The sequence below is a fragment of the Haemaphysalis longicornis genome, unplaced genomic scaffold (genome assembly GCF_048455015.1).
Source record: "Haemaphysalis longicornis isolate Haplotype H1 unplaced genomic scaffold, Haemaphysalis longicornis Haplotype H1 scaffold_12, whole genome shotgun sequence".
NCBI lineage: Eukaryota > Metazoa > Arthropoda > Arachnida > Ixodida > Ixodidae > Haemaphysalis > Haemaphysalis longicornis.
In genome coordinates, this window is record NW_027526225.1 from 96,932,144 (window position 1) to 96,957,980 (window position 25,837).

The window sequence follows — 25,837 nt, forward strand, 5'->3', positions numbered from 1 at the left end:
GCACTGCCCCCACTCTTCCACGAAATCTGCTGTGATAGCACGTCAGTGCATGCCACTCTGTCGAAGACGTTTGAAGCAAATGTTTTAGCAATTCGAAGAATATCTGACGTAAGTTTTAAGCTACTTGTGGGCCACAAAATGTTACGACTGTCACCTGAATGCTTTTCCACACGTTTAGTAGTTGGTTGCGCAAGTTAGACGAGTGAAGTTCGCTTTTAAGTGGGCGTTCTTGTTGATTTCTTGCTGAGAAATCAAAGAGACGGCTGCCCCGGATGATATCAAGACAAGGTCATCCCAGCAGGGAAAAACTAAAACTAACTGCTGTTTGGCTCCGGTGAATAAAAATGGCAGCATCTCATCTCCGTGGATGGTGGCGATGGTGCGGAGTATGGGGACTCGAAATGACATCCAAGTTGCGCCCCGAGTGACATCCGATTTGCGCCCCGAACGTCGCCCGATTCGAGCCGTGAGTGGCACCTTGATTATTCCCTAAATGAAACTGCAACTCGCGGCTCCAATGGAATTTCGCTTGATTTTCGCGGGATGGTGGTGTGCCTACGGATGGACGCGGACCGACATTGGGAGGTACTAAGGAACTCCGCACCGTTACAGGCGAAGGAGTAAGCCGTTTGACTCTCGGGTACTAAACTGTGGCATTTGTACATAGTGTGTATAGTTCGCTTGACCAACCACCTGACTGGTTCCCTCTTTTGAACGCTTGTGTGTGTTTGCCTGAATTTTGAGGTATATGTGCTTCTCATAACTTCAGCGTCTTTTGTTTTCTTGCATTCCTCGTACTGCAACATCTGAGCGTATTCTCCCACGTAATAAAGAAAAAAAAATCACGGTCGTAGCCCAATGGGTAAGACGATTGACGCTAACTCTGTCCGGTCTACCAGACACAGGCTCGAATCCTACCGGTGCCTGTGTGATTTTTTGCGATTGTAAATGCTATGCGCACGGACGAGGACGCACATTGTGAGGTCCTACGGTACCCCGCACCTAAAAGAAAGGAGACGCATTTCAAGTGATTACTTGGGGTTAGGCTTGAAGGGCCAGCTGGGCCTAAAGCGCCTGCGCTCGGTCTTCCTGGAGAAGAGCATCTGCTCGCGGTACTCTTCCTCGCTGGAATCATGTTGGGTGTACGGAACGTAGACCTTGTCCAAGGTGGTCTTCATCAGATAGTCGAGGTTGTCGGAGTACTTGAAGGTGGCGGTGTACTGCGACAGAAAGAGGCGGGAGTGGTGGTTGAAACGAGCGCGAAGGTTTGAACGTTGATCAAGCAGAGCGTACAATTGAGCCCTAGGCGCGGCTGTACCTAGCAAACAAAAGCTTTCGTTATTTTCCGGTCTTAAATTGCGCTTCTCTGAAAGTTATCACCGCTCGTGAAGCGCTCATCAGTATCGTTACAGTTTCGTCGGGGTGTATCAAAGTAACTTGGTAATACAAGCGTATTTATAATGGCCGTGGGTGGGCTTAAAAAGTACGAACGCTAATACTGGGCGTGTTACTTCCACACGTGTCATAAGAAGGACGCCTGTAGCGCTAAAGTAGGTGGTAATTCTAATTATAAAGTAGGTGGTAGGTGGTAAGTAGAGAAAGGCAGTTGTTAAGGCTTTGCACGACACGGCCGTTACCGGCTGATTGAAGGGATGGTTCGAAAACAGGAATCAATACATATCCTGCCGAACCGATGGGGAAAAATGGGTCACGTGCAACATTTCTAAGCCTAGTTATCAAGAACGAAAGGCCTGTTTGGCTCAGTTTTGCAACGACTATGCACAAAGTGTTAGATGAAGGTAGCCGTTAGTCCCTCGTTTAGTCACGTGGTACCGCAGGGGAGAGGCACCGTGCGAGTGAAGCTCCGATACCTCTCCACAGCGGATCACGTGGCGTGACATCACACCTGTCACCCTTGCGCCGCTTCGGCGGCTCAAGGTCACGGCGACGCGATGAGTGACTTTGCCAGACAAGGCGGTAGTAGGGCTTTCGCTCTAAAATACCCACGCTTCACGTAATGGTTGGCGTAGAAGCGCTGGTAGGGGCTGATAAATGACGTCCCTCGAGTAATTATAGAGGCCAACGCTCGTTTCATGGTAGCATCTAGTGTCACTAGATAAAGTTACTGAGTATTGGCACTCTTTTCTCCTACTATTCCGTGCCGCCGCCATGATCATTGGTCAGTTCGCATCACGTGACATTTGTTTACACTGCGATGATTCATGGGCGTCGAAATTTTGTTGGTTTTGCATTTTCAGTCGGTAAACTGTGGTAGACTTAGCGTGTTCTGCTCTGCGGCTGCGCGCGACTGACGTCGTTTCGAATGCAAATCAACGATAACGCATGTAACGGCAGTTCAGCAGTAGAAGTGTGTTAAAGAAGCCAAGAAGCCGTTTTGCTGCATCCTCGGTAGGGTTTTCAACAAACGACTCCGCCGAAGTTGACGGCGAGGCCGTAGATGCGGCAATCTGGCAACACTGATGAACACCAAAATGGCCGCCATTGCTGACTTGCATGCCTCAGTGGCGGTACTCTAATACCTTATCTAGGCTTCACTCCAATTAGCGGACAGCTTGGTAGACAGCCTACGAAGCAGTCTAACTAGACGTCTAAACGAATAAAATTGGAACGGCGCCGCCGTCCCAAACGCAACACCAGCGCAGACGACAGCCTCGTAGCAGACATGTTGAAAAACGCAAGCCGCAGGTTTCGTAACTAATATTACCGTTGCTATTACAAACATTACGCGATTTAAAAATTAAATAAAGGCATCTTCACCACTAGTAAATTATACTAAATATTTCAATAAAAGAACAAGTGCTTTTGTTTCAACATTAATACGCAAAAATGTGGCGCTGGTGTCACTTAGTTTAGACAGGAAGGTAGCCTGCATCGTTGCTGACTTTGATGCCGTCTCCTCGAAGCAGTCTTCGTTGACTGCTTCGTTCGAATTGGAACGGTGCTTAACATGGCGGGCTGTCCGCGACGACGGCAAGGACGCCGTCTAAAGGGTAAATTGGAACGCACCCCTAGGGACACTAGTGGCGTCAACTCACCTCGGTGACGGGGTCCTCGACGGTGGGGAGGACCTTGAGCCTGAGCACGTGCTGCTTGGTTCCCATGTGGGTCAGGTACTTAACGAGGTTGGGGACGAGCTCAGACTTGTACTGGTACAGCTTGCCGTACAGCGGCAGCGGGGGGTACGGGCCGTGGCTCACGGCGTCCACTTCCAAGTTGAACACCTTGGCTCCGTAGGTGCGGTGGTACTGCGCCCAGGAGTGTAGAACAAGCGCAGCTCAGACACATGCCCCGCAGGCAGATCTCAAATTTCTCACGACAGGAAATAGGTAAGTGCGCTGTGAAATTATTCACCACCTTAAAGGAGCCATGAAGACAACATACAAGTTTGTTTTATGGGAAAGATTTCGTGTTCTATAGTGCCCCCAGCGCTTGCGCGGAATCAAACGATGCTTTATTCCCTGTGAAATTAATCAACTTCAGTTAAAATTTTGATTGTCGCGCCAAAACGTGTGTTTGAGCGACGTTTGCAATGACATCATAAGAACAGGTCTTCCAGCTAAATTTGGTGTGGAGCGGACACTTGCTTATTGTTAGTCAACCTAGATGGCGCCACCACACCACGGCAAGCCGTTTTCTGCCTTTGGTTTGTTTGTGACTGTATTTAAACCTGGCTTCTCTTTGCTCCGGGAGAAAATATTCGTTTCGTGAAACATGGCGCTCGCTCGACAAATATGGTCACGTAAGAAACCATCGCTGGCGTCAATGGGCCAGTGTCGTCTGAGACAACCCCAAAGCCCCGCAGGGCTGAGCAGCTAAACCAAGCATAGTGCGCGCAGTACCAACAGCAGTTCGCATCGGTACTTCATGTGCTTTCGTAACTTCCACTGTTTGTACCACCATTCTTACCGATATAAAAAGAATGCTCCCTAACTTTAAGCACAAATAGCTCGTTCGACAAGCTTATGTTCTGTCTAATTTGCGTTTGCTTTTTCCGGCCCCCGCCAATCGCAGAGTTGGCTGGTATGACATCATAGGTTCTGTTGCGGGAAATGAGCTAGTGGGTCGCATGGCCGTTCCCTTTTTTCCTAATTATACAGCTTATTTGAGCGAAGTTTACGCTAAAAGTGGTGTCAGCATGATTCTAACGAGGCAATCTTTTGAATGAACCAAACTTGCATTTTCTCTTCATGGCCCCTTTAATATAGCTATACCTCTCGCAAAGCTGTCATATCTGCAATGTTTGGTGCCATTTCTGCTTCCTCAAAGCCCTTCCGTTTCCACTGCAGCAGGCAATAACTCATTCTCGACCTTTAACTGAAACTGCGATATGCTGACATTTAGCCTTCGGGTATCCATTCCCCTTACCGTTTGTCTGTCCCTTTAACAGTATTCGTTTGAGTCTACTGCTTCATCGCGAAGGAAGAAGTCGTGCGAGCTTGAGTCAGACGACAGCAAGTCTTCGTCGGATAAATCTTGAAGTGGGCACCAACCAGTCCACTTCAAGACTCGGAATGCTACACGCGCGTGCTCTAAGGCTTCGTTTCGCTCACCACGAAGGGCTTCTCGATGGTCTCGACGCACTTGTTGACGTCGAGCAGGGGCTTCTCGAGCTGGACGAAGGGGCTGTGCTTGTCGAGAACGTGCTCGCTGCAGACGGCGCTGAGCAGCACGCTTCCGAAGGACGGCTTGACGCTGACCTTGACCTTCTTCTGGACCTTGGTGTCGTACTCGAGGGACAGCAGGCCCTTGAGGTGCAGGTGGTGGACGTTGGTGAGCAGGACGGAGGGGGCCTCCTCGGTCACCTCGACGGGAACGAACACGCGCGACTGCTTGACGGACAGCAGGCTGCGTGTGGAACGAAGGACAAGAGAACTCAGCAATGGTGAATGCCCGCCTGGGCCGCAGTACAAAACTCTTGACTGTGACAGCTACAGTTTATGACATTCGAGTCGGTATTGTAGGAAGCATGTGGATTACGTTTTTTTTTTTTTTTGCAATGTGGCATTATCGGATTCACTTTTACTTCTACGGTCTCAACTGTTCCACATCAGAAAAAGCAAAGATATAATATATATGGGCTGGCCTGTACAGTGGCCTATCCACTGGAGAGGGTCTACCCATTATCCACATACTTATTCGATGCAAGACACTTGACACAACACGACGCAAACAGTTCCCACAACTATACACACGGCATATTCCACAACACCCGTCGTACTTTTTAGGAGACGAGCCAATGTTTTTTTTTTTTTTTGTGAAACGTGTTTTTGAGTTCCTCTCCGACGTCATATTTTTACATCTCATTTCTTATCATGCATATTGACAACCTGGCCCTTTACACCAGTGATCTTCAGTGATGTTGTCTTTTACTTCACGTTTGTTCTTACTGAAATGCTTTACTTTTAATTTCACTCTAATGAAATGACTTCCTTTTGGCGCTCTTTGCCCTCAGTCGGCCTTGTGCCAGTAAAATGCACACATCATCATCATCATCATTACAGAGGCCTGGGGCGTACGCCGTCCCATGTTCATGTCATTGATGTAACTGTAGGCCCTTCCAAGTTTGTTCGGTGCAGTTTCACATTTCTGCGACATTGGTTGCCATTTGGGTAAGCAGGCACTTTCAAGGACAGCTAAGCTGCCACTGGTCACTGAAGAAAGTGTCGAGGTAGGCAAACGTTCTCGAAATCCACAAAGATAACTGAGTACAGCATGTTGTTGGTGCCGCATCTTAGAAGTAGAAAAACTCCGTGCGAAAAACTAAGTGAGCCCACTCGACCACTCCACTAGGTCGATTAGGTTGACAAAACAAGGGAAACAGACAAGTTTGCAGAGCTGAACGCCTAGGCGGCCGTCAACATGGACCACTCACAAGGGCTGCACGGTTCCGGTGACGGTCAGGGTTTCGGGCAGCACCGACAGGGGCTGGGCGGTGGCCTGGACGGAGACGTCCTTGAGCTTGAGGGAGACGAGCACGGGGTGGAGAAGGGTGTGCACGACGGGCAGACCGACGACCGTGGGCTCGACGTGGGCGACCTTCTTGGGCAGCACAAGGCGCACGTAGTGCTTGTTCAGGACGCCCTCCTTGCCGACCTTGACGGCGAGCTCGAGCACTGCGTCGGAGTAAAAAAATTAAAGCCGTTCCACTCATTGTGAAGGTTGTCGGAAGTGCAGAGCAGCGATTTGCCAAGATGGGCTGTAGCACCGTTATCTGCTCACTGCTACCACCACCCAATGCAATTCAAATTTCCCGCCTTCGCAGTGCTCGCGCGCCCCCTGCCTGAAACTGCGCCAGCGGGAGTTCTGTTCTTTTTGGGCTTGCTTTTCCTCCCGCACGTGCCAACGTTGCACTGCCCATTTTTTTTTTTTTTTTGCTTACTATCGTAAAACCCAACGCAACGAGCGTCCCTAACCAAATGAACGCGGGCGCTGGCGGTTAACTACGTAAATTTTGCCTTAAATGTACCTGCAGTTTTTTGTTGCGCTAAACACCGGGGAAATGTATGACAAGCGCCAGCGGCTCACTAGTTTCGAACGCTTACGACTATATAAACTGCTTGGCTTTCGAAGCCTCTGGATTACGCCACGACGCCAGCCTCTACGACGGAACGCCGTGTGGCTCTACTTGGGTCCAGCGCACGAGCTACGACGACAAGGCGAGCCCCTCAAGTGCTCTGCACTTAAAAATAAGAACGCGAACGCTGAGCGATCTCTATGAGCCCCCGATATGGAATGTCGAACCAAATATCTCTATAACATACGCTAGAACTGCAGGCAGACTCCGCGGCGTAAGTGGTACTACACCACCGGAGAGGAATGTTTTCAACGTCACCGGCCGGGAGAGAGAGGTAGCGTGCTTTTTCTTCGTAACTTCCAGACCACATAGGCATACCGGTGCCGTCCCGCCTCCTCTATGTTCCTGCCTTCTTTCAGAGGGGAGAAATACCGAATGTACTGATACCCGAATTGGTGACTTTAAACCCCTCAATTTGCTCCTCACCGGGTCTTGCCAGAAAGCGGAAGTAGTGGGTGGCCGGGAGGGAGAAAAGGTGATGCTTGGCGGCTTGACCAGTTGCATACTTTCTTGCGTCACCCATTCCGGCGCCGATTCCTTTTGAATATTTTTTGTCGCGGGTGTGTTCTTTAAGTTCAATTGGTAAAGTGGATTTCGAGCAGTGCCAAATAAGACAAGCTAGAAAGGGCGTGGATTTCGGACAGTTGATTTCGGGCAATGGCAAATAAGACAAGCTAGGGAGGGCATGGATTTTGGGCAGTGGATTTCAGGCAATGACAAATAAAACAAGCCAAGCAGGGCGTGGATTTTGGACAGTGGATTTCGGGCAGTGAATTTCGGGCAATGGCAAATAAGGCAACCTAGAGAGGGTGTGGATTTCGGGCAGTGGCTTTCGGGCAGTGGATTTCGGGCAATGGCAAATAAGACAAGCTAGAATAGGCGTGGAATTCGGGCAGTGGATTGCAGGCAATGGCAAATAAGACAAGCTAGGGAGGGCCTGTATTTAGGGCAGTGGATTTCGGGCAATTGCAGATAAAACAAGCTAGGGAGGGCGTGGATTTCGGCCAGGGGATTTTGGGCAATGGCAAATAAGACAAACTAGGGAGGGCATGACGGAATCTCGTACGGCCCAAATTTTCCTCTCTTCATGGTTTTTCAGAGTCCTTAGCAAACGGCTTTCAAAGAGTGGTCTTGTTGACGAGTCGAAGACGCGAAAAACGGACCGCAAGCCCTCCCGCTCACCTTCCTTCTTGAGGTCTTCCAGGACCTCCCTGTCGAGGGGCAGCACGGATTCTCCATCCAAGAACTTGGCGAAGAGCACGGCCTTGGGCGACTCAACCTTGCGGGTCACAATGCCCAGCTGAAACGGGGCAAGCGAGGCCACGCTGGTAACCGGGTCTCTCAACAATATACACAAAGTTTGCGCCCTACCCTTTCCAACAACTCTCAATCAAACTCCCAATCATAAGAGACGCTAAGGTGAAGAACGAGAGATCTGGTGGAGCAAAAGAGTGTTCAACAATAAATGAAGGGGAAGTCACAGTGGGTGTCGATTATTAGGGACTCTCAGAAGGTATCCCGTACAGCGAACCCTCAGTTCGACTTCTTTTAAGACTTGTTCACCATGCGGTTTTAGATGGTCCGATCGAGAAGCTCTCTAGCCCCAGAATCGGCCTCGTCTCCATCAGCTTAATTGTTCCCGAGAGGCTGTCTAATCTTCGTTCTGTACCCTCACAAGTTGAAGCGCGATTTATAGTTTTCACAAAGTTGTGCTACTATCGCGATGGCGGGTAAATTCTGGAGGAATTCGAATTTGTTCGTTATTTCGGGAAATTCGTAAAACCGGCGTAGAAAAAGAATTGAAATGAAACTGAATTTGGAATCACTGCCTCTTATATCGGTACTCTTCGGAAGATTCCAGCAGCTTTGTGATGTGATGTCCTTCAAATGCGTCATTGCAAGAGCTTTGTATTCACGGTGCCTGCCGGCAAAACTTGCTCTGATTTATTTTTTTTTATTTATTGATACTGTCAACCTACGCTTGAGGGTCATAACAGGGATGCAGTACAATAGCGAGTACGAACAGGAAATAGAAAAGCAAGAAAAGGCAATGACAAAGCAATGCACACAGGAACAGAATTGGCAGTAGTTCAAAACCATGACTGAAATAAGCATCAATTTCGCTGCCAAAAGTTTGCACATCTGTGCTATTAACAATATGGTGCGGTAAACGATTCCATTGTTCTATAGAATCTGAAAAAAATGACTAGCGAAAAATGTCAGTGCGAGCCTTAAAAGGTTTAATGGTAGCTTCATGATTCAATCTCGCGCTGCGTTTTCCTGGAAGGCATATGTGCTCGTCTTTAGGTATCTTTAATAGCCCTTGGATCATACGAAATGATGTTTTAAGTTTTTGTTTTAGTCTTCTAATTTCCAGTGATTCCAAATTGCACGAATTGAGCATATCAGTAACTGAATCCAGCCTCCTATATCTGGAGCATATAAATCGTTGTGCAAGCCTCTGAATTCGTTCTAATTAGGTGACCAAGTGTTTCTGGCGGGGGCTCCAAACCACGGAGGCATACTCCAGTCTAAGTCGAATATATGTTTTGTACGCAAGCAGTTTAACGTCTTTTGGTATTTTAGGCTAAGGACATATTAGTAGAAATTAAGCAGAAGAAATGGACGTGGGCAGGGCATGCAATGCGAAGGCAAGATAACCGTTGGTCATTAAGAGTAACAGAGTGGATCCCTAGAGAAGGCAAGCGGGACAGAGGGCGACAGAAAGTTAGATGGGCAGATGATATCAAGAAGTTTGCGGGTATAAATTGGTCGCTGTTAGCACTAGACCGGGGTAATTGGAGATTAATGGGAGAGACCTTTGCCCATGGGCGTAGATAGGCTAGTAATGATGATGATGATGATGATGATGATGATGATGATGATGATGACTGTGATGACGATATTGTTTGAGGCAACTTCGCTCTTAGGCAACTTCGATGCGCATTCACAACCGCGGTATCGGAATCTATGAAGATCGATAGTGTACCTCCTTGACGACAGTGTAGGTGGGGGTTTCGTGGTAGTTCCTCTCGTACTTCTCGTACGGGGTCGCCTGTCCGGCGAGGGCCTGGGTGACCTTCTGCAGGAGGCCGCCGTTGCGGGAGAACACTTCGTCGAGCAGCTTCTCGCTTCCCTTCAGAAGGACCTTGGTCTGGTATAGCGAGGAGACAAAGACGAGAGACGCGATGCGTTCGCTGTTAGCCTTTCAACCCCAAACAGACGTGTCGCATAACAGTGTTTCATGGGGCTCGGGCTCCCTGAACTTGGCAGAAATAGCCAAATGCACCACATTTTTTCTTTTGCACAGTAAACTGAAATGTTACGCATAAAAACTGAATTCACGTGCCTTTTTTAACACGAAAGTGTTTTATTCCATGATACACAAAAATTTGAGTAACGTCATATCCATCACGGAAGTGACGCCAGTATATCGAAGCAAGCGGCCTGTGAAGGGTGCACCCCTGCACACAGGGTATTCTTGTGGGCAAGTAACCTTTAGAACCGAAGAGTACGTTATACTTAGGGTTGTTCATCTTCGGGTTTTGTATTTTAACACGAAAGTGATTTATGCCGGGATGCACTAAGATCTCACTGACGTCATATCCGTCACTGAAATGACGTACACCTTTGCCGAAGCGACCCACCAGGAGGACGTCGCTCGCTAAGCACACCCACAACACAGCCGCCGACCCGCAAATCATGCTCTGCTGCAGATTTCGCGGCACATTTAACTTTCGTGTTTTACCTATTGGACAAGGGAGTCAACTACATTTTTTTTAGTTTAGGAAGGAACTTTGATGCTGCACTAGTTCCTCTGTGGGGTTTTTGGATACTAAAACGTGCGGAATTCTTGATTTCGATAAGTAACTGCAGCTACACTATGTTCTCTACATGCAATTTAACTCCTCTAATAAAGCCACGCTGCAGAGTAACAAGATAAAAGCGTGATGTGGCTGATGCCGTACAAAAGGAAAGCTTGGTAACAGTTTGAACAACGTGGTTACTTATATGTCGTTATTCACGCAACCTCGACTTTCGGCTAGCGTCGAACACTGACCCAACCTGTAACTGAAGCTATAGAACAGCTCTTGTCATTCGCTGTAATGTGTGTATTTAAATGATCTCGCTCAAGTGGAGGCCAGGACGATTAGGTTCAACCTACTGGAGAACTTAAAACTGGCAAAACACCTCTGTGGGTATTCCTTCGTCGCTTCCTCTATTGCAAGTTCTCAAACTCAGACACCTTCACTTTTTGGTCTCACCGGAATGTCCAGAGGCAACCCATTCATTACTGCATTCCTCCTTATTTGGGTAATATTCGGCGCATTGCGCTTGTGGCTGCGAGTTTCCTGTTGGTTAGGCGTACCAACCTCAAGGATGGTGTACCAACCTCAAGGACCAACCTCAAGGACAGTTAGTTGTACTAACCTCAAGGACGGTCTGGACGAGGGGGCCGAGGTTGTACTTGAAGGCAGCATGGGCGAAGGTGGGGAAGAAAGAGACGTTGTTGGCGATGTGCTTGAGGAGGAACTCAAGACCGAGGTGCTTGTGGGCTGCACGAATGGAGGAAAACACAGTGTTACATGTAAAACAAATGGCGAATACTCAGTTGACTAGGGTTGCTGGTTGGCTCGTTGTAACACAATATATATATTCACTTTATCTAACTTGGAAATCAGCGCCATTTTTAACGAAATAAAAGCTATCCTAGGGTATATTAAACGATGCCAAATTAGCAACTCCGATAAAGTTTATAGTAAAAAAGTTAAAACAGTTGAAATAACAAATTTTTGCTATCTCCGTCCTGCACCGGGCGTCGCCAGGAAAATGGCGATGGTGACAATGAAATTTTGAAAATTCAAAAATTCAACATTGACACAGAAAGGTGTTGAGGTGAACGAGCGAGGAGGAAAGTAATTTTTCACGACAAAACCACCTTATCGCGTAGTCTAGAGTGCCAGGAAAGGAACACGTTATTGACTTCAGGACTGAATTCACAGTGTGCCAAACTCTGCGCATCGCTGCCAGAGCTTTGTGTCATCACACTGCTTAGTACCACTTGTACCTCACAGAATGCTTTTACTGTTTGTTGCTGTCTAGCCTTAGTGGAAGCTCTTACCATCGTAGTAAGTCTTCTGGAGGAAAGTGGAGTAGCGGGGACCAACGTTCAGGGCCTCGACGTGGACGAAGATGCCACGGAGACGGGAGACCCTGCGAATACAGACGGCGGTACTCGGGCTAAGTGCGGTCAACTCGGCATACCTTAGTGGCTTTCTCGCTGTCCGAACGTGAGGCTATAACGCAACATACGGCTATAACAAGTCAGGAAGCTTTAAACTGCTTTTCACTATCCGTAGATGAATCAATAATTATTTCAAAACAAAATGGTATAGTAAACACAATTGATAATCATAAGCTTGACATAATGCTCTATGGTACGCGAATAGGAAGGATGTCTTTTTCCCTCAAGTCTTCGGTTTATTTCCAACACGGTGTTCGCGGTCCCTAAATACCGAAGCCGTCAAAACACTACATAGATATGTACCAACCAGCTCAAGTGTCGACTCTTCTGACGTCAAAATACGTCCGCGTGGGTTTTCGCGGGTTATAGGAACACCGGAATATGATTTGTTTGGTTTGTTAATAGGGCACGGAAGGCCAGCCAGGGAGACCTGTACTGAGGACAGCCTTCACTGGTCCGGAGTGACTGCACTCAACGGATGGGATAAATAAAGTTTTTTTCTCCTCCTCCTCCTGCCCGCGTATCGCACGAACCATGTGCTCTGATGATAACCAGGCGTATTTCTTCACCTATAAATATTATTTCTTTTTAAAAAAAATCAACAGTTGTTTGCGCCCGTGTTTCTTAAACTTGTTCATTTTCGTGCCTTTTCTTAACGGTGTTCTATTTATGCGATAGTGTGTTCTGTCCCTCCATTACTTGGCATAGTCAGTAGGAGTTGTAACCCTGTAACAGCCCGGAAGGGCTCACAGTATTGAAAATAAAAAAAATAAATAAAGGAGTTTCTTGTGTCCTTGCTCGGGACACTCACAGGAGGCTGCTGGCGGGGTGCTTGTCCTTGAGGAGGTGGGTGAAGGCGGTGTAGACGTAGCTCTTGAGCTCGAGGCTGCGGCTGAGCTTGACGGCGATGGACACGTGCTGGAGTTCCCACTTGGTCGGCACGGACTTCACCCAGGCGTCGAAGGCGAGGGTCCTCACATCAATGGGCTCGCTCTCGTTCAGCAGGACGGCGCGGACAAGGGGGCTGACCTGCAGTGGGACGTGCAAACATTAGAACATGCGTTCGTACGCAATCAGGAGTGTCACCGTACCTGACAACTTCGTGGGAATGTCGGGGCTATCGATGTACAGTCGTCGACAGTGTTAACAATAACTAAGAAGTGGGTGCCAGCTTACGCACGGAGCGGCCGGTTACAAAAGTTACCGGCGCATCTTCGGCAGGTCATAGCCGGTCTTTCTGCACTCGGCAGATTTCGCGCATGCGCATGTGCACAACCTCGCTGATTACCTAGGGCGGTACGGCAAGGTGTCGCTCTGGGCATACGCTGGCACCTTGTTTATTGTTGCTGTTAACACTTTTGATGACTGTACAGCACATAACGGCGCGAAAAGTTTACGGACTCGCAAAAAAGGACGTTTACAAACACGCTTCCCTGTGTACGGACATTTGTTTGCGCCGGAAGGATGTACATGTAACAACAGACGGGTGAAATGCAGATGTCCATTGTTGCCCCAGTTAGGAAGCTGGTTTGCCCCTATCCCAGTAAAATAGAAAACACTACAGAGTGGTTCCAGCCTGTAATGTTGACATCACTTTGATTACATATCGAAATAAATATACGCGGCCAGAAAAGCTCGTTCAAACAGTGAATGCCAAGTGTTCGAAGTTCTGCAAGTTTTTGCTGCTTAGTAATACAGGGCCTAGGCTGCCAGGGGGAATTAGTGAAGGCGACAAAATGGGATAGGCAGTATACTGTCCCACTTCCCCTCACTTGCATCGTATAGCTCACCCATTGCTCCGACAAGCCTCGGGTCCGCGTGGACTCATCAAAACTTTGGCCATCAGACGACCAAATTAGAAGCCGCAGGCTGCCCGCGCTCAATGCTCACTGGCGTGGCTGAGGCTTTGCTTCGCAGAACAAAAACTGTCCTGAAAATGGCTCACGCAGAGCCTTTGCACAAAAAAAACATGCCCTGAAGTTACACCTTACGCACACCGAGTCGCACATAGTGTAAAGAAGGTCGCCACGAGGTATAAGGTCCCGTTTGTCTTTTCAGTACCGCTTGAGCTTGGCACACTATGCGCGCGAACCGACCCTACAAGGAAACGTCCCAAAACATGCGATAAGAAGCATGCTAAACCTTTTGTAAACTGCATTGAAGGTGTTGTGTATCAGATACCGTGGGATTGTGGCAAAGTATACATCGGCCAAACTGGCCGACGTGTGAATGAGCGACTACGAGAGCACGCCCTCTCCGTGAAAAATGGCACGGGATCACACTTGCCGTCCCACTGCAAAGACTATCACGGTGTACCCGAATTCAACAAAACCAAAGTTTTGAAACGAAGTAGGGACATCACGGCACGTGAAGTAGCGGAAGCCTTCTATATCAAGCGAAAAGGAGATAACTGCGTGAGCGTGCCATCGCTCCTAATCTACGCAAAAGAGTGTGCATTCCTTGATGACTTTCTTGATGTTTGCTGATGTGTGCCCTCAGCGGATGCCGGTTAGATTTTTAGCACACATGCGGGATTACGCCGATAGTATATATGCATGCCGTCTTTTCAATAAAAATCCAGTTGCGAGTTAGCGCCCGTCCCGTCGTTTTCACCGCCCGTGTCTTTCGTTGCGCTAAATCTTATTTCTGTCATCAAAGCTGACCGCGCAGGTTGAAAAACTCGCAGTGGGCAACACATTTTTTGATTAAGCGGATGTACAGCGCAAAAAAAGGACGAAGGATAGAAAAGGATGCACAAGGATAAAGACAAACTAGCCCAAAAACGTACCTTGTTAAATTCTTTGCATCCACGAGAATAGTTATAAAGCAAGCAAGCAATGTCGCTCAGCCTGCCGTGTAGGGAGGTTCCCAAGAAGCTTCGGGAAATCACGGGACGCGCACTATTTAAAAAAAGGTCGGGGCATTCACTAATGGAATTCTAACAGGTTACTTGTCCCAGTATACCCTAGGTACTTAGTAACTGGAGGTAGTATATTTAGCACTAGTCAGGGTTACTAACTGAAGCAGGCAGTAAGCACCACTACCTCCACTAGTAAAGTCCTAGTGATAGCACTCTTCCGAGCTACATGCGTTTACTAACTGGCCGTGCATAACCTAGTCATAAGAACGACCTTAATCTAGTGCATACTACTTCCTACACTCAGTTAATTTCCTAACCATGCAGTTGTTAGTGGTAGAGCCTACGTACAAAATCGCGGGGTAGTAGGGTTCGTAAGGAGTTAGTAAATACAGCCGTTACTACCTTTTTACGACCTTTTTATGAATAGTGTGACTGACCTCCTTGGGGAAGTACTCGACGACGTGGTGGAGGGCGAGAAGGACGGCCTTCTTGACGAAGTACACGGCCTCGGTGGGTTCCTCCTCCTCGTCGACAAAGTCGTACAGGTTCTCGGCGGTGCCGTTCAGGTAGCTCACGAGGACGGGGAGAACCTCGGGCTTGGCCATCTTGCCCAGGGCGTTCACGTAGGCGACGAGAAGCTTGAAGTCCTTGGTGGTCTTCAGGGCTTCCTCGAGAGCCTAAGGGGAAAAAAATAACGGAGTGATGGAAGACGAATAAATACATTGTAACAACCGTTCATTACGAATTCTATTTATAGCCATATCCATTCTAGTAAAAAGCTCAATCTCTGGGAACCAGTAAATTGGGCCCAGTCGTTCCGAAAATTCCTTACAGCTTCTAAGTATCGATGCAATATCTTTATGATCAGTATAACTTTTGTAGATTTTAGCCCCGTATTCGTTCTGAATACACAATAAAGTAGGCAAGTGATTAATTGTGGATTGGCTTGTGAATATCGTTCCTAAGAGAGGCCTACAAGAACGACTATTTCCTGAAACAAACGAGGCAAAAGTATTTGCGTGAGTACCGCTTGATACTTATTGCGTTTTGAAACTATGCAATTTTCACAACGACTGCGGTTTGACCTCGTGGCTCACTGACGCTGCACGTACTAGTCCGCTCACGTTGACACCGATTCGAGACCTAATAATGTCGGGCTGAGCTCGCTTCCCTGAGGGGTACCGCGATGGATATATTACGGTGACGTTGGGCCCTCCGCTGCGCGACGAGAAGGTTGCCCGGCAAACATGAAGCTTTGCATCTTTCCTATTTTACATTTCCTTTCTTTTGAGGAACAGAAAGTTGCGAACGACGTGGCGCACTACGTACCTGGACGTACTGGTCGAGGTCGGCAAAGGTGCACCTCTTCTCTTCGGGGAGGACGAGCCTCTGGACGGGTTCATAGACGAGGTCTTCCTTCCTGACCTTGAGCTCGGGGTCTTCCTCGTAGCGGCTCTTGATCTTGGGGATGCGGCGCCAGTTGGACTTCAGGGGCACGGGGCGGACGAAGACCTTGCTGGAGCAGGCCTTGTGCACGGCGTGGCCGAAGGTCTCGCAGACGGCAACCTTGAGGAGAGGCTCCAAAGCCACCTCGGTAGCCTTGCAGAGGTCCTGTAATTGGGACGAGGTGTGTGTCATCCTTATTCATGGGCCCGCAAGAACTTCCCGATTTTCGTCTGAGATTTCTGTCTGCTGTCTGGTAAGAAAACGTTCTCTCGCTTTGTTTCGTAAAACTGCAGGTCCTTCTTTCTCTGTCAAGGCAACGTGGATGAACACTCGCCTTTTCTTGCATTTCTATTCATCTGCGTCTTCGCTATCTGAACAGCGCAACATTGGAACATATATAGGAACATCGCAACATTTATTGTTGTGTTGGGAGTGAGAGGCACTGTCAAAGGCCTACGCCTATGGGTTTTGCTTTCACAACACTAGCGGCACGGGTCTCAATTCTAACTTCACGCATGCTGTTTTCCTTTCGCTACAAGCTTCGAGCAACAATATGCGTACTCGCGGTGGCCGCTTTTCTGATGGTGGCTCAAACCAAAAACACCCGTGTGTCGAGATTTCGGCACACATTAAATTTGACTAGGTGGTCAACTTTAATCTCGAGTCCTCCGTCTACGGCTCGCCTCATACCCCAGGTGTGGCTTTGGCGCATTAAGCCCCAAAACTTGAAAAATTGCGATATGCGTACCATGTTACGCATTGCCAAGAACTCGGCTCAAGCTATACTTTCCCTCTAGTGTCACCGGTCGTGTCCTAACACGTTTGTCTCGTCTCAAAGGGCTCCATTGCGAAATTTCGCGTTTGAAGTGTGTGATCGCATACAAAAGCTCAGTCGTTGCCCGTGGCTCCAGAATCAGTTCCGCGGCAGGGATGTAACAGCGGAAGTAGAGAGCTCGCATTGCGAAAAAACGCGGTGCCAAACGGACGGAAATTTTAAAAAATGCTGGTGCTGATAATAAAAAAAAAAATGTCAGAATCTCCACTCCATGAACGAAGGCGATGGTGCGGAGTATGGGGACTCGAAATGACACCCAAGTTGCGCCCCGAGTGACACCCGATTTGCGCCCCGACCGTCATTCGATTTGAGCCGTGAGTTGCACCTTGATTATTTCCCAAATGAAACCGCAGCTCACGGCTCCAATCGAATTCCGCTTGATTTTCGCTTGGTGACGGTGTGCGCACGGATGGACGCGGGCGGACATTGGGAGGTCCTAGGGTACTCCACACCGTTACAGGCGAGGGAGTAAGCCATTTGACTCTCGGGTACTAACTCACGGTCGTAGCCCAATAAGTAAGACGACTGACACTAACTTTGTCTGGTCTGCCAGACACAGGCTCGAATCCTGCCGGTGCCTATGTGATTTTTTGCGATTGTAAATGCTGTGCACGCGGACGGACATTGTGCGGTCCTAAGGTACTCCTCACCTAAAAGCCGTGGCTGGTGAGAAGTGAGATAAATAGCCCGACTACGCCGCTGACAGCTATTAAGGCGCATGATGTTTCCGTATTGTCACTGACAGAAGGCAACTCACCAGCAGCAGGTCAAGGGTGTCCTTGTCGACGTAGGCCTTGTAGACGGACAGGTCGCGGAAGAGGCGAGTGACCTCGAAGCGGGTCAGCACGTTCTCCTTCACCAGGTAGGCGGCAACTTCGAAGGCGGACTTGCTTCCGGCCTTTCCGAGAAGGTCGACGTACAGGGCCCTGTGCGGTGCAATCAAAAACATTAGCCGTGGAGACGGTTGCTCAGCTTCACCCAATTAGCTTTGCACATGAGGGCGGAAAGGAAGGGTTGGCTGACCACCTCAGTTGGGGATCAATATCGCCGCCTCTGCGCTTGGCTCATGTCTCCCATCTATGATCACCTTATCGAGCACCTTCTTACCAAAGATATCATCATCGTCATCACCCACAGCCTATCTACACCCACTACAGGGCAACGGCCTTTCCCATTAATCTCCAGATATCCCGGTCCAGTGCTAACTGCGAACAATTTATCACCGCAAACTTCTTGATATCATCTCCCAATCTAACTTTCTGCCTCCCCTTCCCACGCTTGCCTTCTCTAGGGATCCGCTCTGTTACCTTAATGACCAACGGTTATCTTGCCTTCGCATTACATGCCCTGCCCACGTCCATTTCTTCTTCTTAATCTCTACTAATATGTCCTTAACACGCGTTTGTTCCCTGACCCACTCCGCTCTCTTCTTGCCCCTTAATGTTACACCTATCATCTTCCGTTCCATTGCTCGCTGAGTCGTTCTCAATTTAAGTTGAACCCTCTTAGCGAGCCTCCACGTTTCTGCTCCGTAGTTGAATACCGGTAAGGTGCAGCTGTCATGCACTTTGTTCTTCAGGGACAATGGTAGGCTGCCCTTCATAATCTGAGAATGCCTGCCGAATGCACTCCACCCCACCCTGCCACCCTACTTCATTCTGTTACCCTATTTTCGCCCCCGGTTTACGAGACCAAGATTTACCCACCCTGCTTCTCACTGAAACAATGTCAGTTTCAAGGTTTCGTACGACCCCGTACCCAACAACCACAGGGCCCGTACCTGAGGACCTGGTCCTTGGGCTCCAGCTCGGTGGCCTTCTGGTGCAGGGCCTGGGGCATAACCTGCTTCAGCTGCTCAGTGTTGAAGAGGGATACCATGTGGACGAGCTTGAGGAGGAGAGCGGGGGTCTTCTTGGTCTCCACTTCGAGCTCAAGGCTGACGAGTTCGTCGGTCACCTGCTCGAGGACCTGGGTGAAGACCTCGGCCTTGACCTCCTCGGGGCCAGAGACCAGCAGGCTGTAGACGGGAAGGTCAAGGAACTCCTTGGCCTCGGGCAAGTGCTGTTCCAGCGACGTGTGGGGCTCGCCGAAGGTCTCGACAGGGGTCGTGGGGGGACCGTAGAGGGTGGCCAGCTGGAGCTGCAGGCGCGTGCGCACGACCACTTCTCCGGTGAGCAGAGGGAGGACGGTAAGACTGTCGGAGAGGGCGCCCTCGAGCACACTCTCGCTGACGTTGTAGTAGGAGACCTCATGGGCGGTCACCGGGGAGTCGGTCTGGGAGGAAGAGGAGGAGGAAGAGCGGCATTGGCGGCGTTCTCAATTAAAGTATCGTTGCATTCTGGCATCGTCTTCAATCCTTCACGGCTTTTGTTTAACTGCGTACTGGTGATTTCTGTTGAGTTTCATGCTTTTACAGTTGCTATATTTGAGTCACTCAAAGGAATGCATCAATTCCCATCCTTCGTGGAGCTTATGGTTTGATTAAAACAAAAAAGCCGGCATTCAACAAACCTAGACAACTATCTCTTTTTTTAACAAAATGTTAAAGAATACGGCAATGAAAGAAAAGCTAACGGAGGAAACTGCGAAATACGCTCTAGTTTTCGGGATCCTCTCCATTTCTTTCTAACTCCGAAAAAGTCCAAGTTTCCCGTTGATATAAATATAAATAGTAGCCATCCTCGCGATTAAGTACTACGGTACAAAACCGCTGGCTGGCGCCTTAAGGGCGTTCGGGACTTAGTTGTGGGAGAGCGCTGAGTGTACGCACCGGGCTGAAACCCTCGGGGCATCCGACGAAAGGCCTGGCCTCGAAGGCGGAAGTCTCTTCCTGGAATCCCGGAAGGAAGTTGTCGGGCAGGTGCTTGCGGCAGACGGCGTGGTAGCCCTTGTGGAGGTTGCCCACCACGCTGTGCACGGGGCGGGTCAGCTTGCAGTCGTCGAGGTACTTGGTCTTGGTCACGTTGAAGACCTTGCCCTCGGTGAAGAGGTTCTTGGTCAGCGAGTGGACCTCGTAGGTGACACGGCAGTAGCCGGACACGCCATCCTGCGGCCGATCGGGAAAACGTGCTTTTTGGGTGTGTTGGTGTTTTTTGCCATAGTTAACACCCGGTAGCGAGTGTCCAACAGCGCCTTTTAATGGCGTCACGACCACTGCATTGGCGGAAAGCGCAAGCTAATACGGAAACAACCAAAAAAAAAAAACAAAAAGCATAGATGACGCGAAGCGCCCCGTGTCGTCTATGTTTTTTTTTTTTTGCTTTCGTCTTTTGTCTGCGTGTTAGTTGGCGCTTCCCGCCAATATTATCAACTCGCCCAAGCCTACCCTCTTGCAAGTCACGATCACATTTCGTTGATTTACTTTCACGAGCGTCACAGTAGAACACTGCATTGAATTCGGGATAATGATACACGGCTAACATATTTGGATGGTTTACTTTTCTTAAAAAGGATACGTTTATTTCTGTTTCACACTCGTGCTCAAGAATGCGTTTCCACAAAATTGCAAGGCGGTAGGGACTTCGTATTTCAATACAAAACCCCTTTTATTGCCCTTGAAGATGTCTTTAAGCAAAGCATTTGTGTATACTGTTAGAGCTGACTTTACGGAGGGCTTGGTATCCAGCGTTTTATACGGATACATGAGCTTTTATGAAGATATTTAATTAAAGGCCCTACAGCCTCCCTTCTTTGGTGCGAATACTTACGAGCGCCTGGAGGGCGTCTTTGCAGCAATGCGCGTGTGTAGTTGTGAAATCGAATTTAAAGAAGCTCGGTGAATAGCAGGGCGTCTTAATTAAGCTTTCATTTTACAACTCCCCCTTAAAAGCGTTTCTGACTCTTTTAAAGCAAAGCTTTACGACTTTCGTCCAGCGGTTTTGCGGAGGATGCGCAAGTTAACCTTTTGACCGGAGACACACCCCTTCGAGGCGCATCGCGTGATTCGCCGGGCGGCCCGCTGGCGGCGCTGCGCACAAGGCCCCGTTTTCAGTCATTCTGCTCACGTAGCGGCGGCACCGTGACGGGAGCGGCCGCTCAGCTGATCGGCAGCCGCCCAAACCAGCAGCCTCTCACGCATGCGCCGCTGGGTCGTCTCGGGCTATGTGACTCATCTTGCGCCGCGTTCGCCGTGAATGAAAGCGAGGCCAGGCCCCCTTCTGTGAGCGTTGCACGGGACCGAGCGGATTTGAGCCGTGGTCGGCAATACAGCTACATCTAAGGTTAAACAAGCGAAACCAAGACTGAACCAGACTAAGCCAAGCTTTAGCTCTGCATATCCGAGGTTAGATGAGCTAAGCCGCAACCATTTTTTAAAAGAACTTGTTCGTAGGAGAGATGAGTTCTGAATGCGTATCCCGAGCTTGGGCGCCCGCCTCACCTCGAAGCGGTTGACGACGGTGGGCACTTCCTGGGGCAGCTCAACCTGGCTCTGGAGGAGCGTCAGCAGAGACTTGTACACGTTCAGGGCCCAGGTGGAAACCTCCTTGCTGACCTCGTACTTCACCACCTGTTGAAGAAAAAGGAGCGTCACTGTCAATGGGCATCAGGGCGTAGAGGAAAAAAGCCGCGATCACCGTTCGAAGCTGCACATCTTTTCATTTGTGCTTTTGTTACTACAGAGCAAATGATCGCCGGAACTATTTGCTTAGGTTGAGACAGGGGACGTCGTCTTAAGGGCTTATCATTAAAATGCTCGGAAAAGGAGTCCTCAGCAGACGCCAGTGCCTTGACTTGGGAGAAAAAAAACGACAGTCATTGTCACCTGTGAGGCTGCAGGTTTTTTTTTTTTTTTGTGTGTGTGTGTCTGTGAAACTAACGAGCCAATAACTGGCTGAACTTGCTTAGGTTAAGATAGGGGATGTAATCATAAGTTCGTATCGCTAAAATGCTCGGCAACCAGTATGTTGCATAAGTCGTACTGGGTTGCTGTGCATCAAAAAACCTTCCTTACAGCGCAGAGCAAAAAGGGAATCAATTTTAAAATGTCCACTTAAAATCCGTCATCATCAGTGTCACACTAGGGGTAAAGCCACCGCTTACAGGGGAGCTAATTCGGGTACATTTTTTGTTCGGATAAACGGTTAAGTGGGCTACACTGAAGCTGCCCTCGGTGCATGACCCCCGCCAGATATCGTGAAAACCTTAGCCCTCGCGCTCCGCCTTCTCCGAAAGACATCAAACAAAGGGAGCATACCAGGTCCGAAGCAAGTTATTCAAAGCATCACGAGTTACGGCTTTCGTAATTGAAGTTGTATTACGCTTGCATTCAGATCTATACTTCAGAGAGTGACGCCACATGGATTGCGGTCGGCGTTGTATTCATGGTAGACTCCCGTTATAATAGCGACAGATGCAAACGGCATACACGGCAGCTATGTTGCAGACTCCCGTAAAAATAACGCCGGCTGCAAAACTGTAGGCATGGCAGCTGTGTACTTAACATTAACTGTAATATCAGCTATGGTGTCAGTAACGACTGCCATCGGAACAGATGGGGGCTGGAAAACTGTAGGCATCACTTGTGTGAACGCGTACGCTCTGCCACACGTCGTTTAGAAATGCGGAGTGGGGGTTTCCCACATCCGGGTCCATACCTTTCCGGAGCTGAGCTCGAACTTGACCGGGTAGCTGAGCTGCTGGCTCAAGTCGACCGGCTCGACCTCGTCGAGCAGCAGTACCGACTCGTTCAGCGGCACAGCGGTCAGGTTCTCGAGGTCTCCGTAGAGGTGCTCGTACTTGGCCACCGAGAAGTTCAGGAAGCGGGCGACGTACGTGTCCTGGGCGACCTTGTGCAGGGCCAGGTCTCCCGCGTACTGCAGGGCCGCGCCCTCGGTCACCGTGAACTCGGGGCTCTTCAGCGACACCGTGGCGCGAACCTTGTACACCACGCTGTCCGAAGTCTGCGGGACAGGCTCTGCGGCAGTCACCGTACGGGAGAATCGTAAGAATCGATCGCGCGACTGGATATCCCCGTTTGAATTTCCCGCGTGAGACCGACCCATTTTGTGAGGAACCATGAACAAAAAGCGGTAGACGCAGGACAGGCTCTGCGGTAGTCACCGTACCAGGGAATCGTTAGAAGTGATTGTGAGCCGCCGGATACCCGTTTGAATTTCCCGCGCGGGACCAGCCCATTGTGTGACCAATGAAGAGCCAGAATAGGCAGACGATACAACCGGCGTTATGCGACTATACAGCGTGAACTTGCCTTTCGACTGCTGTCCTTTCCGGCATGAGTTTTAATATATCCTCACGAAGTATCGCTGTAAGTATCGCAAGTGATAATCATCAGCTTACGCTGTAATGACTTCTCAAACGAAGAACGGTCGCGGCATAAGTGAACTTGATTTGAGCACCCTACAAGTGTCCGAGGAAGGCTGCGATGATGATGATATTTGCGCGGACGGAATGAGCGGCTAGCTTTCTTTACAATACATCCAACGCCGTAAAACTCGACCTGCGCTGCGACATCGCTGAATGTAAAACGTCCCAATTTCAGCAGTCTTGAGGAGTATGCGGTCTATCCTTACAGAAAGTCAGTTGTGTTACTGGGCCAGGAATTCACACAATTAAAGCAAGCTCCGCGATCTCTGAGCTGCAACTTTTCGTATGAGCAGTGCATTAACTGTCGTAATGCCAGCGAAATTTTGAAATTTTACCAACTTTTAAGCAACTTTCTGCATCCTGTCGTTTCAACGATTCTCCTTCCCATATCGTTTTCTGATCCTGTTATCTTTTTTCTGTATTTATGATGCACAGTCATGAAATGAATACTCACCGAAAAGGAGTCCATTTGCCGCGGCTGCGAAGAAGAAAAAAAAGACAGAAATCCGTTAGCCAGTTGAGGGACGAAAAAAAATAATCATAAGGATAGCATTTCCATCCCATCTGTTACTTTTCCAATACGTCTGCATTGTTTTTCCATCACAATTTTCGCACATTTCCTCCGGCAGGTGTACTGATGCGCGTTATTTCGGGGGTATGGTGACGTCCATTTGAATACTTCTATACTTCTGACTGTATTATTTTGTCAATAATTTCTCAATTTAAAAGGTATCTATTTTCACTCTTTTTCAAACACGAAACAGCTGTAAAGCAATCAGGCGTGTTCATTGCTTGTGTCTGCTAGCTTTCTAAAGAACATGCGTCAAATACATAGACGTACATAGCGGCTGGAATATTTTCTTTAGTAGACACACAACAGCACTACCGGCGAAGGCCTGCAATTGCGATTCAGGGCCCTTTTGTTTTTGTGCGCACACGGCCACGGCTTGGAAATTGAAGCCTCTCAAACCCCGGTGAATATGTTCTCGCTTCATCGTTCCTACAGCTCGCGTATTCTCTGCGATTTCTCTTTGAGCCTACACGACCTCTCCTTTGCGTGAAAAGTAGCACGCCGATGAAGGAATTGTTTACGTTTAGACCATCATAACGGCATGCTACACTTTTTTTTCCGTTTTGAAACCCCGGAAACGTACCGGAAGCTGCAGGCATTTATCGTGGCTCTGGTTAATAATCAGAAGACGTCTGGAACGTCCGTATATTCACGCGTAAGGGGGTGATACAGATTTCCAGTCCCGGCATGCGACACGCAAATGTTTAGCGCCATCTAAATGCGAAGTCCCAAGACTTCCGTAGACTCGGTGCACGCTGATTAACCCTTACGCTCTGATCAGGTAAGGACCGTTTCCTCAGTCGTATCTATTAGACCGCAATATACTGCCACTCCCTCAAACCGAGTTAGCATTGCGAAATACCACAGCTATACTCGGTTACAACTTAAGAACGGCCACAGAAGTTTCCGCTGTGCCTCATCACCGTGGCCGGATGTTACTCCGCGTGGCGCAAGTAGGGCGTTACTGGTAATATGTTGAACATGGCGTGAGCCGTTTCCGTGATTTTTTAGACTTAATGTACTTATAAACGACTCCAGCGAAGACAAACAAACTGCGTGGGAAAAGGCAGACAATACCACGCATTAATATCAATCCCCTTTCAAAACGCGCGCTTCCGTTGTCATCCGGGTCCGTCGCTTAGGCGGAAGGATACCGCGCATGAGCTACTGCCGTTCTTAACTTGTTCCCGGGTATAGTAGTAAGATCCGAAAGAAGTCCGCCTGCGACAAAAACAACGCGTGACTAGTACTACATCACTGTCACGCCACCCTTCCCATCCGGCCGAGCAACTGAGACCCGGCTCTAAGCGACAGGTACCGCTAGGCCTCACGAAACACGCATCCGAGAACGCCGGACAACGGGAGAGATCCGACCCCGCGTAGAGGGGCTTTGCCGCGGGGCCCGGGTGTCGGGCGGCGGAGCTCACCTGCGAGCAGCAACAGCGGGAGGCCGCAAAGGACACGCATCCTGAGGTCGGGGGCTCTACACCGGGACCACCGAGCGTGCTGCCCTGTGCCGGCCGGCCCTGCCCGTTATATAGCATCGCCAGAGACCGCTGCTGATACAGGGCTGACTCCGCTGCTGCTCGGCTCAGCAGGCGAGATTAACCCGGCCGCCTTCTCCTGGGGCCCGGGCTCTGCAGCCCTGCCGTCTGGCGATTGGTCGCCGTGGCTGACGTCTCCTGTAGGGCCAGGGGCTAGCGATGAGGGAGAAACGGATTTTCTGCCAATTCCGTATTGGGGTGTATGCGCGACAGTGTAGTAGTCATCATCGCTCTGCTTCGGCTAGTGGAGTTAGATGGTACTGAAGGGATATATAGCGCAACGAAGGGAGAAAGGACGGAAAGGATGCGCAAGGACGAAGCGCTAACTTGCAACTGCTGGTTTATTGAAGGAAGCACTTATTTATAACAACGGAGTACATCAAAAACAGGCAACCTACGCGACAGAAACCAAAAACA

At 49.3% G+C, this 25,837-nt stretch overlaps 1 protein-coding gene across 1 annotated transcript in view; it reads right to left on the bottom strand.

Moving 5' to 3' along the window:
- LOC144163042 (uncharacterized) overlaps positions 1–25,439 on the bottom strand; it is a 36,665-nt gene extending 11,226 nt beyond the window's left edge. The window contains exons 1-18 of the mRNA XM_077693826.1: positions 25,304–25,439; positions 23,760–23,783; positions 22,576–22,895; positions 21,360–21,488; positions 19,752–20,027; positions 18,762–19,255; positions 17,739–17,907; positions 16,030–16,311; positions 15,138–15,377; positions 12,652–12,869; positions 11,718–11,809; positions 11,027–11,151; positions 9,585–9,749; positions 7,778–7,895; positions 5,894–6,134; positions 4,572–4,866; positions 3,057–3,266; positions 1,036–1,220 (exon numbers count right to left, since the gene is read on the bottom strand). Of these exons, the coding sequence (XP_077549952.1) occupies positions 1,036–1,220; positions 3,057–3,266; positions 4,572–4,866; positions 5,894–6,134; positions 7,778–7,895; positions 9,585–9,749; positions 11,027–11,151; positions 11,718–11,809; positions 12,652–12,869; positions 15,138–15,377; positions 16,030–16,311; positions 17,739–17,907; positions 18,762–19,255; positions 19,752–20,027; positions 21,360–21,488; positions 22,576–22,895; positions 23,760–23,783; positions 25,304–25,343 (3,623 nt within the window). The 5' untranslated portion in view covers positions 25,344–25,439. The remainder of the gene's footprint in view (positions 1–1,035; positions 1,221–3,056; positions 3,267–4,571; positions 4,867–5,893; positions 6,135–7,777; positions 7,896–9,584; positions 9,750–11,026; positions 11,152–11,717; positions 11,810–12,651; positions 12,870–15,137; positions 15,378–16,029; positions 16,312–17,738; positions 17,908–18,761; positions 19,256–19,751; positions 20,028–21,359; positions 21,489–22,575; positions 22,896–23,759; positions 23,784–25,303) is intronic.
- Positions 25,440–25,837: the final 398 nt, after the last annotated feature.